At 44.1% G+C, this 16,300-nt stretch overlaps 1 protein-coding gene across 1 annotated transcript in view; it reads right to left on the bottom strand.

The window, feature by feature from the left end:
* Positions 1 to 16,300, bottom strand: part of LOC129696241 (ras-related protein Rab-31-like) — a 90,170-nt gene that overhangs the window by 47,850 nt on the left and 26,020 nt on the right. Inside the window, exons 2-3 of the mRNA XM_055633947.1 lie at positions 10,415 to 10,494; positions 10,234 to 10,315 (exon numbers count right to left, since the gene is read on the bottom strand). Of these exons, the coding sequence (XP_055489922.1) occupies positions 10,234 to 10,315; positions 10,415 to 10,494 (162 nt within the window). The remainder of the gene's footprint in view (positions 1 to 10,233; positions 10,316 to 10,414; positions 10,495 to 16,300) is intronic.

Here is a 16,300-nt window from a genome sequence, read left to right as displayed (position 1 = left end):
CACAGAGTATACCTTTCATTGTACAATCAACTATCTGGGACTCATGACACATGGGCTCCAGTCTCTTACTGGAATGGCTTGAAAGGTTCTAGTGCCCCTCTGCTCAGCCTTCACTATTATTGCATAATAGTGATGGTTGCCTGGCTGACGCATTACCAGTCTTGACACCAGGTTGGTGGTGAAGATGGCGACTACCTGCGGATTTTACATTCTGTTGTGCTGAACAAAGTGGTGACAATAAACTCTCTTATCTTGAAAGGGCATTTTTTAGAAATTGCAGGGACAATAAAGTGGAAATGATTATAGGGAAATGTATGGTTCATACATATTCATGTGTATGTTAATGAGTTGGTGTTCAATATAAGCAGGGAATGCTGTGTAATAAATCTCTCTCTCGTGATCCAGGCAACCAGTGTGTAAGTCTTATTCTTCACTCTGCAGTCCGGAATATAACAATGATCATGTGCAGGCAGCTGAGAGCAGTTCAGCTAGACATCATAGTGGAGCAGACAAAATGTGTAGGAAGGAACTGCGGATGCTGGTTTAAATCAAAGATAGAGACAAAATGCTGGAGTGACTCAGCGGGACAGACAGGCAGCATCTCTGGATAGAAGGAATGGGTGACATTTCAGGTCGAGACCCTTCTTCAGACGGCTAGACATCATGTTCAGCACAAATATTGTGGGCTGAAGGGCCCGTTCCTGTGCTGTACTGTTCTATGTTCTAAGAGAGTGGGACTAACTGGATTGCTCTTACATGGAGCCCATATGGATTTGATGGGCTGAATGGCCTCCTGCTCATTAGACATGGCCATCCTGGACCAGCATACATGGAGGTTTCCTCCATTAAGTTGGAAATGTTTGTCTCATGGAACGCAACATCCAGATGACCTTCCTTGACTTGTTCTGATCAGACGTGCCAAGAAAGCTCATCCTCTACATTAGCGCTTTACTTCTGCAGAGAACGTCAAAAATTGCCCGAGTCAAATTATTGCTCAAGCTCTTAGACATGGTATTAGGAAACGTTTTCAATAAGCTCTAATAGCTTAGTTCAGTTTTGTTTATTGTCACATGTACTGAGTACAGTGAAAAGCATTTGTTGCGTGCTAACCAGTCAGCAGAAAGACAATATATGATTACAATTGAGTCATTTACAGTGTATAGATACATGATAAGGGAATAACGTTTAGTGCAAGGTAAATCCAATAAAGTCCGATCAAAGATAGTCCGAGGGTCACCAATGAGTTAGATCATAGTTCAGGACTGCTCTTTAGTTGGTAGGATGATTCTGTGGCCTGATAACAGCTGAGAAGAAACTGTCCCTGAATCTGAAGGTGTTTGTTTTCACACTTCTATACCTTTTGCCTGGTGGGAGAGGGGAGAGGGGAGAGGGGGGAGTGATAATAATTCCTTAGGTAACCTCAATGGCTGCAACCTTTAAGGTCCTTCCAAGCTGTATCCATGCAGTTCACTCCCATTCAAACACATGTCCTTTTCAGAACAGTGATCCAAGTTTTTGGATGATGCTGTCATGGAGCTCTTGTAGTCCAAAAATATGTTAGTAGGGATGTTCATTTGGCTGCAAAATGCATAAAATGCATTCAGCAAAGTTTGGCAAGTGACCCACTGAATTTAAAATTAATGGTTAGATATTTCTCTCCAATATTTTCCAAAATATTCTCAACACAAATTCTGCAAAGAAAATCTATTGGAGTCAGCAGAGGACACAGTTTAGTTTAGTTTATTATTGTCACGTGTACCAAGGTACAGTGAAAAGCTTTTTCGTGTGAGCTATCCAGTCAGCGAAAAGACTATATAAGTGATTACAATCAAGTCGTCCACAGTATATATATACAGGAAATGGAATAACTTATAGTAAGTAAGTAAGTTTATTGGCCAAGTATTCACATATTTGCCTTGGTGCTCCGCCCACAAGTAACAACATGACATACAGTGACAGTTACGAATGACTCAGAAAACACTAAATATTAATAATAATAAAACATTAATGATAAAACACCATTGATCAAGCATGTGAACCAACAAAATACCAACTCAAAGGGAGGCTACAGATTTTTGGCTGTTGAGTAGAGCAACTACTCGTGGATAAAAACAGTTTTTATGTCTGGCTGTGGTAACTTTGACAATCGCCTTCCAGAGGGAGACTTTATAGTACAACATAAAGTCCAGTAAAGTCCGATTAAAGATAGTCCGAGGGTCTCCAATGAGGTAGCTCAAGACAGCTCTCTTGTTGGTGATAGGGTGGTTCAGATAACTGTTCAGTTCTATAGACCAAGTCCAATGTCCTCATTGGGGTAGAGGTGAATTAGACAGAACCCTACCTTATGGAAGGACAATTCAGAAGCCCGAAAACAGAGGGGAACAAGCTATTCCTGCGTCTGATGGTGTGCACTTCCAGATATGTTGTGAACATAAGTCATTGTTGAAATGGCAAGATAGCTACACAGGACCACTCACTAGTTGTTGATAGGATGGTTCAGTTGCTTGATGACAGCTGGGAAGCAACTGTCCCTGATTCTGAAATTGACTTCCTTTGTCAATACACATCTTGGAGAGATTGGCGGTAACAAAGTCTTGGTACAGCCAGCCTCCAGCCCCTACCAGCCTCCAGTGCTCAGTTCTCAACTGCAGGATGGATAGAGCCACAGATTTCCAAGGAATACCACAGAGGTTAAGGAGAGAAGGCAGGAGAATGAGGTTACGAGGGAGAGATAGATCAGCCATGATTGAATGGCGGAGTAAACTTGATGGGCCAAATGGCTTATTTCTACTCCTATTCCTTATGACCTATGACCAAGCAGAGATCTAAAAGCAGGTCGCACCCAACCTCAAGTTTTAGTTAAAAGGGAAGTGAGAAAAGTCCAAAAGCAAATTCCATTTCAAAATTTTCCACTCCAAGTATCGCCTGCCCCATTGCGAAATGCCAACTGCACCAGTTGTCCAAAAAAAATGCATTGTGCATTTGCCAATCGCAAACTGCGCTTGTGCCTTAAGACTGTCCTGATGGCTGAGGGCAAGGGCGGGGTGCAAGGGATAACAGGCTAATTCTCCCCATAGAGTACACGCATACAAAGCCAGTTTATAATCTCTTGTGTCCCCACCCTTGAACTGGTTTAACTTAATTACTTGAACATACCCTTGCACAATGGGTTAAAAAATATTCAATATTTGAAGATTGAATCATTTAATTATTTTGATTTAATACTTCAGGATCACTAGAGTGGGGTGCTGACCTCCCATCTAACACACCAAGCTTTAAACTATCTTTAATCGGACTTTAACTTGCACTAAATGTTGTACCCTTTATCTGTACACTGTGGATGGACGGGTTATAATTATGTATAGTTTTTTGTTTGATGGGATAGCACTCAAACAAAATCTTTTCACTGGAGCTCGGTATACGTGATAATAATGAACTAACCAAACTAAACTATTTTTCAAACGCAAAATATTTTTAAATCACTTTTACCAAAATGGACCAATGATTTAAATTGTGTGCCTTTCAAGATATTAAGCATATCCATCTACATTTTTTTCCCTAGTACTAACATCAATTATGGTTCCTTTTCTTTTAGTTGGCTCGTTCTGCTTGAGTTTTGTTAGGGAAGAATTAATCACACTGATGTGGATTCAAAAATCATAATTCAAAACAGTTTGTGATTGTTTTTCTCATAATCCTGTTTTCGCTGGAATTCACTCAAAATTGGCAAAACCTGTGTAAAAGCAACCAGAATTTTAAATTTTGCATGGTGTTTGCGCAGTTTTACTGTACATTGTTTCAAACCAGGACATGCCCAAAAAGCTGGCACGTCTCCAAGATAAATAAATCATCATCAGGAAATGAGAAGCAAAAGAACTGTAGATGCTGTAAATCCAAAATGAAATCAGAAAATGCATGAAACAGGAGGTCAGGCAGCATCAATGGAAAGTGAAACAGTAAAGTTAAGGGTTGAAGACCCTTCTCACCAGGAAGGCTGCACTTTCAACACTGCCACAATCCCTCTGTACTACAGTGAAACGTCCATGTCTTAAGAGTCAAAGAGTCATAGAGCATGGAAACAGGCCCATTAGGCCCAACTTGACCACACCGACCAACAGGTCCCACCTACAGTAGTCCCACCTGCCTGAGCTTGGTCCATATTCCTCTAAACCTATCCTATCCATGTAACTGTTCAAATGTTTTTCTTAAAAGTTGCAATATTGAAAATTGAATATTGCAAAATTGGCATAGGACAAACAATAGTACATGTCAGCAACTTAGTGGGCAGATCTTTCAATGTTTTTGTTGAGCAGCTACCCACAAAAACAATCCTCCTGTGAGAAAGAGAACATAAAGCCACAATAAACCAGTCTGTCTGTCTTTCACTGTGACTCAGAAAACCATAAACTAATGAATAAGAAACTGGAATGTCCATGTACCCTCTAGAAATCTCAGCAACTAAACAACTTAAAAACCTGTAATTTTGCACACAAGTTATGTTTAGGTCAAGGATGTGGACTACATTCTTATTTTTTCTAAAACTCCCACAGGAGGCCCTCCATAGCCCAAAAGGGGCCTCATTATAATTTTCTCAATTGAAAATTAATGGATTTTTTGTCAGATCCATTTTTTGAAGTCATTGTAAAAATCATTTGAAGTCAACATTGGTGTCCCTCGGATTATCATTGATCGGACTTCACTGGACTTTGTCTTGCAGTGAACATTATTCATGTTATTCCCTTTATCCTGTATCTGTGCACTCTGGAATGCTCGATTGTAATCATGTAATCATTGTAATCATTGTAATCATTATTCAAACAAGGGGACATGACTTCAGAATTAAGGGACAGAAGTTTAGGGGTAATATGAGGGGGAACTTCTTTACGCAGAGAGTGGTGGCGGTGTGGAATGAGCTCCCAGTGGAAGTGGTGGAGGCAGGTTCATTGGTATCATTTAAAAATAAATTGGATAGGCATATGGATGAGAAGGGAATGGAGGGTTATGGTACGAGTGCAGGCAGGTGGGACTAATGGGGAAAAAAATTTGTTCGGCATGGACTTGTAGGGCCGAGATGGCCTGTTTCCGTGCTGTAATTGTTATATGGTTATATGGTTATATGTATAGTCTTTCTCCTGACTGGATAGCACGCAACAGTGGCGCAGCGGTAGAGTTGCTGCTTTACAGTGCAGAGACCTGGGTTCAATCATAGAAACATAGAAAACATAGAAACATAGAAATTAGGTGCAGGAGTAGGCCATTCGGCCCTTCGAGCCTGCACCGCCATTCAATATGATCATGGCTGATCATCCAACTCAGTATCCCGTACTTGCCTTCTCTCCATACCCCCTGATCCCCTTAGCCACAAGGGCCACATCTAACTCCCTCTTAAATATAGCCAATGAACTGGCCTCAACTACCCTCTGTGGCAGAGAATTCCAGAGATTCACCACTCTCTGTGTGAAAAAAGTTCTTCTCATCTCGGTTTTAAAGGATTTCCCCTTTATCCTAAAGCTGTGACCCCTTGTCCTGGACTTCCCTAACATCGGGAACAATCTTCCTGCATCTAGCCTGTCCAACCGCTTAAGAATTTTGTAAGTTTCTATAAGATCCCCTCTCAATCTTCTAAATTCTAGAGAGTATAAACCAAGTCTATCCAGTCTTTCTTCATAAGACAGTCCTGACATCCCAGGAATCAGTCTGGTGAACCGTCTCTGCACTCCCTCTATGGCAATAATGTCCTTCCTCAGATTTGGAGACCAAAACTGTACGCAATACTCCAGGTGTGGTCTCACCAAGACCCTGTACAACTGCAGTAGAACCTCTCTGCTCCTATACTCAAATCCTTTTGCAATGAAAGCTGACATACCATTCCCTTTCTTTACTGCCTGCTGCACCTGCATGCCTACCTTCAATGACTGGTGTACCATGACACCCAGGTCTCGCTGCATCTCCCCCTTTCCCAATCGGCCACCATTTAGATAATAGTCTGCTTTCCTATTTTTGCCACCAAAATGGATAACCTCACATTTATCCACATTAACCTGCATCTGCCAAACATTTGCCCACTCACCCAGCCTATCCAAGTCACCCTGCAGTCTCCTAGCATCCTCCTCACAGCTAACACTGCCCCCCAGCTTACTGTCATCCGCAAACTTGGAGATATTGCCTTCAATTCCCTCATCCAGATCATTAATATATATTGTAAATAGCCGGGGTCCCAGTACTGAGCCTTGGGGTACCCCACTAGTCACTGCCTGCCATTGTGAAAAGGACCCGTTTACTCCTACTCTTTGCTTCCTGTTTGCCAGCCAGTTCTCTATCCACATCAATACTGAACCCCCAATGCCTTGTGCTTTAAGTTTGTATACTAATTTCTTATGTGGGACCTTGTCGAAAGCCTTCTGGAAGTCCAGATACACCACATCCACTGGTTCTCCCCTATCCACGCTACTAGTTACATCCTCGAAAAATTCTATAAGATTCGTCAGACATGATTTACCTTTCGTAAATCCATGCTGACTTTGTCCAATGATTTCACCACTTTCCAAATGTGCTGCTATCCCATCTTTAATAACTGACTCTAGCAGTTTCCCCACTACCGATGTTAGACTAACTGGTCTGTAATTCCCCATTTTCTCTCTCCCTCCCTTCTTAAAAAGTGGGGTTACGTTTTACAATCCCGACTACAAATGCTGTATGTATGGAGTTTGTACGTTGCATGTGTTTCCTCCAGGTGCTACGGTTTCTTCCCACACAGTTTTGTAGGCTAATTTGCTTGGTAAAATTGTATCTTGTCCCCAGTGTGTCGGATAGTGTTAGTGTGCGGGGATCGCTGGTCGGCACTGACTCGGTGTGCCAAAGGGCCTGTTTCCATGCTGTATCACTGAACTAAACAAAATACACTAAACTAAACAAAAGCTTTTCACTGTATTTCAATACACGTGGTTTTGGGGGTAAGGGAGTGTAAAATGCCCATTTGACTTTCAAATTCCCTTTAAATTTATCAGACGTGGAAACTTCAATATGCAACTTTAACTGGGGAACAGCGAACTAAAGATGTGTGTTTTTATTGGTAATTTTAGTCAAAACACATAATTTTCAGTTGATTATATTTATGGAACAATTAAATATTTGTTAGATTTTATTTAGTTTATGGTTTCTACCCATTTCTATTGGGTGGGGTTGTAGACAGTGAGGAAGGTTGTCAAAAGATGCAGCAGAACATAAATCAGTTACAGATATGGCTGGAGAGATGCCAAGAAAGATAGGCTTGGCTATCCCTCAGCATAGCAACATCAAGAATGATGTTGCTTTACTGAGGGATAGCCAAGTCCATCCCTCATTGCTGGCAGCTGATGGGAAGCAGCTGTAAATTGGGAAGTGGCTACTAAAGGACAGCGCCACTGGGGGGGGGGGATAGTTCCTTTCACAGCGTGTGTGGGGAGTCTGGCCCGGGCTGAACAAAGTAGTAAACTTGGTTCGGCTGCCAGGGGTAAAGTTGCGGGGAGGGCAGGAGCGTTGACAAGGAGGGGGTCGGGGATCATGCCAGCAACTCACTCAGTACCCGGGACCGGACAGTGGAACCGTCCACCACCTCAGCGCCTTCTGCTGACCTGCCCGCCAGCCAGCAATGGTTTCCTTCGGCACAGGCGAAAATTGTGGAGGTGATGGTTGGCGGGTCGCTACTGGGCGCAAGGCTGGCTGCTCCGTCTCTCTCTCTCTCTCTCTCACCCCATTATGTGATCTCCCTGAACCAAGATGTCCCTATCCCTCTGACCTGAACCACAGTGCATTGTGGGACAGGCAAAGATGGAGGCTCCCCGGTCTTCATTGCCTCCTTGAAGAAGTTTCACATTTCCTTTCTACTGACAAAACCAAACCCTTGATCCTGTCCCGCCAGCCTTTTTTCAAAATTTATCATCTCAAAATGGGGGTGCATCTCCGACGCAGGTGCGTCTTCATTGCCGGGAAATACGGTAAATAAACATGTGTGCATTCTACCCAGGCGACAGATTTTATGTTCCCTTGTCTTGATCAATCACTTTTTTTTGTAGCACTTGAATGTCACCTATTCTTTTTCTCCAGAAATGCTGCCTGACCCAGTGAGGTACTCCAGCATTTTGTGTCTATCTTCGGTAAATAAAAGGGAGTTTACTTGAAAATGTTTAACACAATATTAAGTCCTGAGCGTTAAAGTGTCCCCAGTCTAAAATTGAAATTCAGCTCCTCAAACTTATGCCAGGCATTGTAGGAGTCCAAACACAGAGGGATCGAGGTGGGAGTGGGACAGGGATTTAATGTGATAGGCAGCTGGAAGTTCACCAAAGATATAAACAAACTGCTGAAAGAACTCAGTGGGTCAAGCGGCATCTGCAGAGGCAGAGTGATCCTGTGCTGGAAACTGAACACACACTTGCAAACTGAACGAACGTTTTCTGAAGATGGCCACCCAACCTGAGGTTTGAAACAAAAATAGTTTGGAGGGCCTGGTGCAGTGAGGTTATTTGGAGCCTGCGTCAGAGTGTGAATGGGTTGAGTGAGTGGGTGAAACTTGACAAACCGAGTTTCGGGTGGCTAAAGACTAAAGTCACTATCATTTAACAACACATTAAGTTTTCTCCCAAATTGTGAAATCAACTAGAGCAAGGCAAAATGCCCAGAAAAGTGTCACCCTTTGGCTGCACCATTGCTTCCAGCAAAAATCACTGAGCGAGGCCCTGAGCTCGATTTTGAGCTCTATGTTTCTTGCCAAGAAAACCCACCCACAAGGAGCAAAGCCAGACAGTATTGACCTGATGGAAAAGAGGGACAAAGCAGTTATTTATAAAATGTGACGGGGAAGGAGACTAGCAAAATACCTTGCATTGAAATTAAAGCTCTCACATTAGCTCAAAAGGCATTTCCAAACCTGGAATATTTAAGCCTTCGTCTGAAGTACATGTTACATACAGACTCAGCGTGGAAGCAGGGTCTGCACCCATCAACAATCGCCTGAAAACTAGTTCTATCCTACACACTAGTAACAATTTGCACAAGTCAATTAACCTACAAACTTGCACGTCTTTGGAATGTGGGAGGAAACCGGAGCATCCGGAGAAAACCCATGCGGCCACAGAGAGATCGTACGATAGTCAGGATCGAACCAGTGTCTCTGGTGCTGTAAGGCAGCAACTCTATCACAACACCACTGTGCCTCCCTTACATTGTGGGAAACAACACCTTACATTGTGCTGTTCTTATATTGTAATCCCAAAACCTAACCTCCTTATCCATTAGGGCAGCCCAGTGGCACAGCTGGTAGAGCTGCTGCCTCACAGTGCCAGGCAACTGAGTTAGATCCTGACCTTGGGTGCTGTCTGAGTGGAGTTTGCACGTTCTCCCTGTGACCGCATGGGTTTCCTCCGGGTTCTCCAGTTTTCTCCCACATCCCAAAGGCGTGCGAGTTTGCAGGTTGATTGGTCTCTGTAAATTGCCCCCAGTATGTAGGGAGTGGATGAGAAAGTGGGATAATATAGAAATGGTGTGAATGGGTAATGAATGTGTGAGTGTGTACGCGGTGGGCCGAAGGGGCCGCAAGGAATGGAAGGGAAGTGAAGAGGTCACGATGATTAATGTCATGCTAGCAGTTGGAAATATAAAGGTCCAGCAAGGGTAAAAGGCCGTCAGGGGGAGTTCAAGAGGAGGTGGGATGTTGGAGATGGGAGAAGGCTCTGAAGAAGGATTATAGAGTGATATCGCATGGAAACAGGCCTTTTGGACCAACTTGCCCACATCGGCCAACATGTCCCAGCTACACTAGCCCCACTTGCCCTCGTTTGGCCCATATCCCTCCAAATCTGTCCTATCCTTGTACCTAGGGTACACAAAAAAGCTGGAGAAACTCAGCGGGTGCAGCAGCATCTATGGAGCGAAGGAAATGGGCAACGTTTCGGGCCGAAACCCTTCTTCACTCACAGCCTCCTATCCTTGTACCTGTCTGTTTTTTAAATGAAGGGGACCTTGCCTCAACTACTGCACCTCCTCGGGTAGCTTGTTCCATACACCCACCACCCTTTGTCCTGACCCGATCCATGTTCTCGAGGCTGGTGCCTGACCCCGCTGATTTACACCAGCACCTTGTGTCTTTCCTACTTATCCACAGCCAGATTTCCCTGGGTCACGGTGTAAATAACGTGTTATATATTGGGGGGTTTATCCCCGACCCGCAAACAGTAAAAGTCCAGAGTTACCTACCCGCTCTTGTCCAGCCGTATCCCAAATCAGAAACTTGTGGAGCTCATTCCCACAACTCACGGTCTTAGTCATAAACGATGCGCTGTAAAGCAATTCAGATGAAACAACAAGTCAGTTCAACAATAATATGGGATGAAAAATCCAGGAATGTGAGAAACGCCATTAATCCATCCATACTCACCCAATTGTGGGCAGAGTATTGACATCGAAGGTGTCTTGGACGAACCGGCACACTATACTCGACTTCCCAACCCCTGTATCCTAAAATCATTTAAAGAGAGAGAAATTCAGTCTTGAGATCACAGGAGTCATTAAAAAAAAAGAATTGGCTGATTATGTGTGTAACTGAGCGAAACACAAGCTAGATAATAAATTTCCATTCCTAGTGAGTGGGTCACAACCAGTTATCTGTGGCTGAGCAACATTAGATAATTCAAGGGCTTTTTGTTCTTTACTTTAGAGATACAGAGTGAAAACAAGGCCTTCGGCCCACCGAGTCCGCGCCGACCAGCGATCACTGCGTTCACGAGCACAATCCTGCACACCTGCAACAATTTACAATTTTTACCAAAGCCAACTTACAAACCTGCCTGTCTTTAGAGTGTGGGACGAAACCAGAATACCCGGAGAAAATCCACACGGTCACAGGGACAATATGCAAACTCCGTGCGGATATAGCCATAATCAGGATCGGACCTGGGTCTCTAGCGTGGTAGGGCAGCAACTTTACCACTGTGCTGCCCATTTTGAGTTATTGTATTTTCTGCTCTCTCTTCTCGTCCCTCTATTGAGCCTGGATTTAACATACATTCTCAAATTAACTAACTCCATTATAATCAAATTACAGTTCGACCCTCGACTGTACTGCCCCTGACTTTACCTATGGAGCAATGGAGGCATTACGGTTATTACGGGAGTTATTATATATCCCAAAGGAGACCTTAAATTATTTCCACGTGACGTTTGTAATGCGACACCACCATCCCCTTTGTCATCTTCATCTAACGGAACCTACCTTCCAATCTGTTTCAGATCTGTCCTCAGTTTTCTACATCCCTCTTCTCCATGCATTATCTGTTCATCTCTCGTCTTCCTGGTCTGATGAAACATTAAATCTGTTTCCCCTCTCTCTCTAGGTGCAGTCTGATATACTAAATATGCAATATTTATTTCAGACTTTCAGCACCTCAGAATTTTAGTTTTGTCAAACAAGATCAACTGAAAAAGGGTTCCGAACAAAATGTCGTCTCTCCATGTCCTCCAGAGATGCTGCCCGACCTGCTGATTTACCCCTACTCTTTATCTTTCACACAGAGGGTGGTGGGTGTATGCAGGGCTGCCAACATTGGATGAGTTGGGAGTGAGAAATTTGCGAGAGACCAAGCCCGAGGGAGGGTGGGGGGGTGGGGGGCTGGGAGGATGATGCCCCCTCCCATTGGTACGGAACATTTGCATTTTTCAGCTTGAAATTGTGCAACATGGTGCATACTGTAGCGAGTCTCATAACTTAATAATAATAATAATAATAATAATAATAATAATAATAATAATAATAATAATAATAATAATAATAATGCATTTTATTTGCTGGCGCCTTTCTGGACACCCAAGGTCACCTTACAAAAATTAACAGAAGAGAAAAATAACATATAGTCGGGGAAAAATAAATAATAAGGACATCATCAATACACAAATTAAAGATAGAAATCGCTCCAAAGACACAAAATCAAAAAAAAAAACCAAAAAACACAATGTGAAGAGAGAGCAGCGGCAGCTAAAGCGCGCTAGCGTACACTCTCCCTTCCGACAGCCATCTTGGACACAAACGAACATGTTAACTTACATACAAAAAATCATCCCCCCACAATGGATACCACTGTGGGGGAAGGCACAATGTCCAGTCCCCATCCCCAGTTCACCCAAAGTCAGGCCTATTGAGGCTGCTATTGCCCACGGAGGCCCGATGTTCCTGGCCGTTCTGGCCGGGTGCTGTTGCCCCGGCGCCGGGAGAGTCCTCACAGCGGCTGGGCCACCTGGAACGGCCGCTTCCTAGCAGGGGATTGTTGGCTTCCGAAGCCGACAAGGCCGCGCCAGATTGGAGCTCCCAGGCTCCCGATGTTAAAGTCGGCGCCGCCCGCTCCGCTCCGCAGACCCGCAGCCCGGAGGTGTTGATCTCGGCGGTCACAGCTCACCGGAGCTCCAGCGCGTCGATCCAGCGCGGCGACCCAGGCAAGGCATCGCCCGCTCCATTCCGCTATAGCACTCCAGCGCTGTCCCGCCAACGAAGCCGAGGTGCTGAGCGGTCCCCACCAGGAAATGGTGCTCCACGCCTGCTGGTAGGCCACGAGGATGGGTCGACGGGCAGCCCGGAGAAAAAAGCTGCCTCACCGACCAGGTAGGGACCTAGAAGTATAATTACCTCCTTCTCCCCACATTAAGAAGTCCATTTCTCCAACAAACGAAGAGCAAGACTTACTAAAAACCTTTAAAAAAATGAATTAAACGGACGGCTGCTGGTTAGCAGCGTTCCCCAAGATGGCTCCACCTTCACTTGAATGCAATATATATGCTTTAAATTGGATTAGAGCATTTTTGAAAGGGGGGAGGCTGTGCGATCACTGATCACTGGCCTTGGGGGTACCCGGTGAGGGAATAGAGCAACCGATGGGGAGAGGGTGTGGAAGAAGGATGTCCCTCCCTCCCAGGGTAGGGACTTTTTGAAATTTTATGTATTCAAATCATGTTTTAGTGCATTGTAGAAGTATGATTTCAACGTTTATTGTATGAAGTATTTTTAAGAGGTAACTTTTTAAGGGGTAACTTTATCCACACAAAGGGTGATGGGTGTATGGAACAAGCTGCCAGAGGAGGTAGTTGAGGCAGGGACCATCCCAACATTTAAGAAAAAGTTAGACTGATACATGGATAGGGCAGGTTTGGAGGTATGGACCAAAAGCAGGTAGTGGCAAGGTGTGTGTAAAAATAGCATTGTTGCCTTACAGCACCAGAGACCCGGTTTCGATTTGACTCCAGGTGCTGTCTGTATGGAGTATGCACACTTACACTGGGTTTACTCCGGGTTTCCTCCCACACTCCAAAGATGCGCAGGTTTTTAAGGTAATTTGGCATTGGTAAAAAAAATTGTAAATTACCCCAAGTATGTAGGACAGTTCTAGTGTGCAGGGATCGCTGGTCGGTACTGACTCGGTGGGCTGAAGGGCCCGTTTCCACACTGTACCTCTGAACTAAACTAAAATCTAGTAAGTGTCCTCCGTGTGTAGGCTGAGACTAAGCCCAAAGATAAAAATAATTCCTGTGGAGATTTGACAATGGTAACTTCACACCCACTTCCTGGTCAGCATGTAAATAAAATGGACAACCTCCAAGAGAGTTAAAAGGTCACTGGCAACGATCAATGTATTTCCCTTTTGATTTTTGTTTCCCCTTGCCAAAAGATACAGCAAGAAACCATTTCAGTAATAATATTTGGCCCCAGCTACGGCCAGGCAACACAGACCAAGAATCAAAGCCAAAGTATCCCAGATTCACAGATAATTGGTTCCTATTTAAACAATTAAACAACAAGGTGTGGAGTAAGTCCCGATGAACCGCGCGGTCAAAGGAAGGCTCATGAGCCCATCCCTCAACGACAGCAGTGGAGGGTGAAAGGAGACGACAGCGGACGCAAGAACAAAGGACCGGTAAGAGAGTGAACTAGAGTGTTACCTTCCGCATGCTCAAGGCTGGCTGCAGGAGGCGTCTCGCGGCACAGGTGAGGAAAGGGACAACGGTTCGCTAAATGGAGGCCCTACAGCAGCTTGGGCCTTGCAAGGATCGGGCGCCGCTCCACTAAATCACGCACACCCACCGGACTGGACTTTGAAAATGGCGCCAAATCCTGGCGACTTTTGTATATTGTCTCAGCGGACTATTACTAAACACTTTGTACTGAACTGTGCAAAATATATATTATTTCACTATACCTCTGTACGTGATAATATAGAACCATTGAATTGATTCTTTAGATAAAAAGCACTTTAGATATCCCAAAATGATGGGCAGCATCTCTATTACTTCTTTTTTTTTGTTAATCTTCTTTATTTTTGAGATAAATATGACACTTGAGGAATATCAGCGTTCAACTTACTAAATACAGTTTGACAAAAAAAAACTTTTAGACTAAACTAGACAAAGTGGGACCCGTTGGGTCCCAGCATCACATTGGAGGGCTGGTCCCCGAACGCAATATTCCACCACTCCACCAATTCCAATATTGGTGGCCAGTGGGGGGGTCTTTCTGGAGCGCTAGTATGGGTGTTGTGCGCTGAAGGAACTGGTTTCCAGAGGGCTAGTATGGACATTGTGGGCCTAATGGATTCTTGGACTGTCGGCTCAATCACTCAAGCCTGTTGTGCTGGCAGCTCACTCACTCACGGCTGGTGGGCTCGTAGTTGACTCACGGCTATTCCTTGAAATTCCATTTCAAGCCGGGTGCAAGGCCACTAAAGACAGCGAGTCGTGACCTCTCCCTCCCCCATCTTGCAGAGACTGAGCCACGCCCACACTTCCGGGTTTTATAGTCCCTACCCCCCACCTACCAGAAGGGGCATGGCCTTTATGGCATGATTGACAGGAGAGAGAATCTTAACATTTTTTAAACACCAATAACTCTTCTATTTTTCATTGATGGGCACCTTCGGCACCTTATGAGCGGAGGGGGACTTGCTTTAGCACTTTCAAAACCAGAGGCAACACAGCTTGCTTTAGCACTTTCAAAACCAAAGACGACACAGCTTTAGCATTTTCAAACTACATTTGCAAACCACATTAAGGGCACTGACAGGTCAGTAAAACCACTCACAGTTCAGTGAACATGTGTTCATTGTTATTCACAGCTCAGACTGAGAATTACGACCTCTCGCTCCCCCATCTTGCAGAGAACTTAGGCACCTCCACACTTCCGGGTTTTATAGTCCCTCCGGAAGGGGCATGGCCTTCAGGAGAGAGAATCTCAACATTTTATAAACACTAATAACTATTATTTTTCATCAATGCGAAAAATCCTCGGCACCTATATGAGCGGAGGGGGACTCTGAGTAAGATGGCCAAAAATCACAGCCGTACGTCGTAGCGTTTTTTACTAAAATCAATAGAAAGTACAAACAGGAAGTGGTCAAGATTATACGTTTTAATTATAGAGAATACAAGGCGGCAGCTCTAATTAGGCGGCAGCTCTAATTATGCAAAGCAACTCTAATTATGCAAGGCAGCTCTAATTAGACAAGGCAGCTTGCTTTAGCACTTTCAAAACCAAAGGCAACACAGCTTACTTTAGCACTTTCAAAACCAAAGGCAACACACCTGCTTTAGCACTTTCAAAACCAAAGGCAACACAGCTTACTTTAGCACTTTCAAAACCAAAGGCAATACAACTTCCTTTAGCACTTTCAAACCAAAACACACTTTTGCATTTTCAAACTACATTTTCAAACCACATTAAGGGCACTGACAGGTCAGTAAAACCACTCACAGTTTAGTAGACATGTGTTCAGTGTTATTCACAGCTCAGAATCGCTTCCCCCATCTTGCAGAGAACTGAGGCACCTCCACACTTCTCTGTTTTATAGTTCCTCCGGAAGGGGCATGGCCTACAGGCGAGAGAATCTCAACATTTTTTAAACTCTAATAACGCTTTTATTTTTCTGTCAAAATCCTCTTGTCCTGCGCAGCGGAGGGGGACTGAGTAAGATGGCCAAAAATCACAGCCGTAAGTAGCAGTGTTTTTTTCTAAAATCAATATACAGAACAACAGGAAGTGGTCAAGATCAGATTTTTAGTAATATAGATAAGAAATCTTAATGAGTGAAACATACCGTCCAAATGTGGCTTAAACCCACAGGTCAAACTGGCATCGTAATAGTTAGCACCGCTGCCTTCCACCGGCTCCAGGTTCAAAGGTGATTTATTGTCACATGTGCACTGCACAGTTAAATTCATTTTGCATAGATCATACATGCACGTGTCGCCATATTTTGGTGCCATATATAAAAAGTCCACGCAGTTGATG

The sequence above is a fragment of the Leucoraja erinacea genome, chromosome 4 (genome assembly GCF_028641065.1).
Source record: "Leucoraja erinacea ecotype New England chromosome 4, Leri_hhj_1, whole genome shotgun sequence".
NCBI classification, from domain to species: Eukaryota; Metazoa; Chordata; class Chondrichthyes; order Rajiformes; family Rajidae; genus Leucoraja; species Leucoraja erinaceus.
This window is presented reverse-complemented; position numbering and strand designations above follow the sequence as displayed.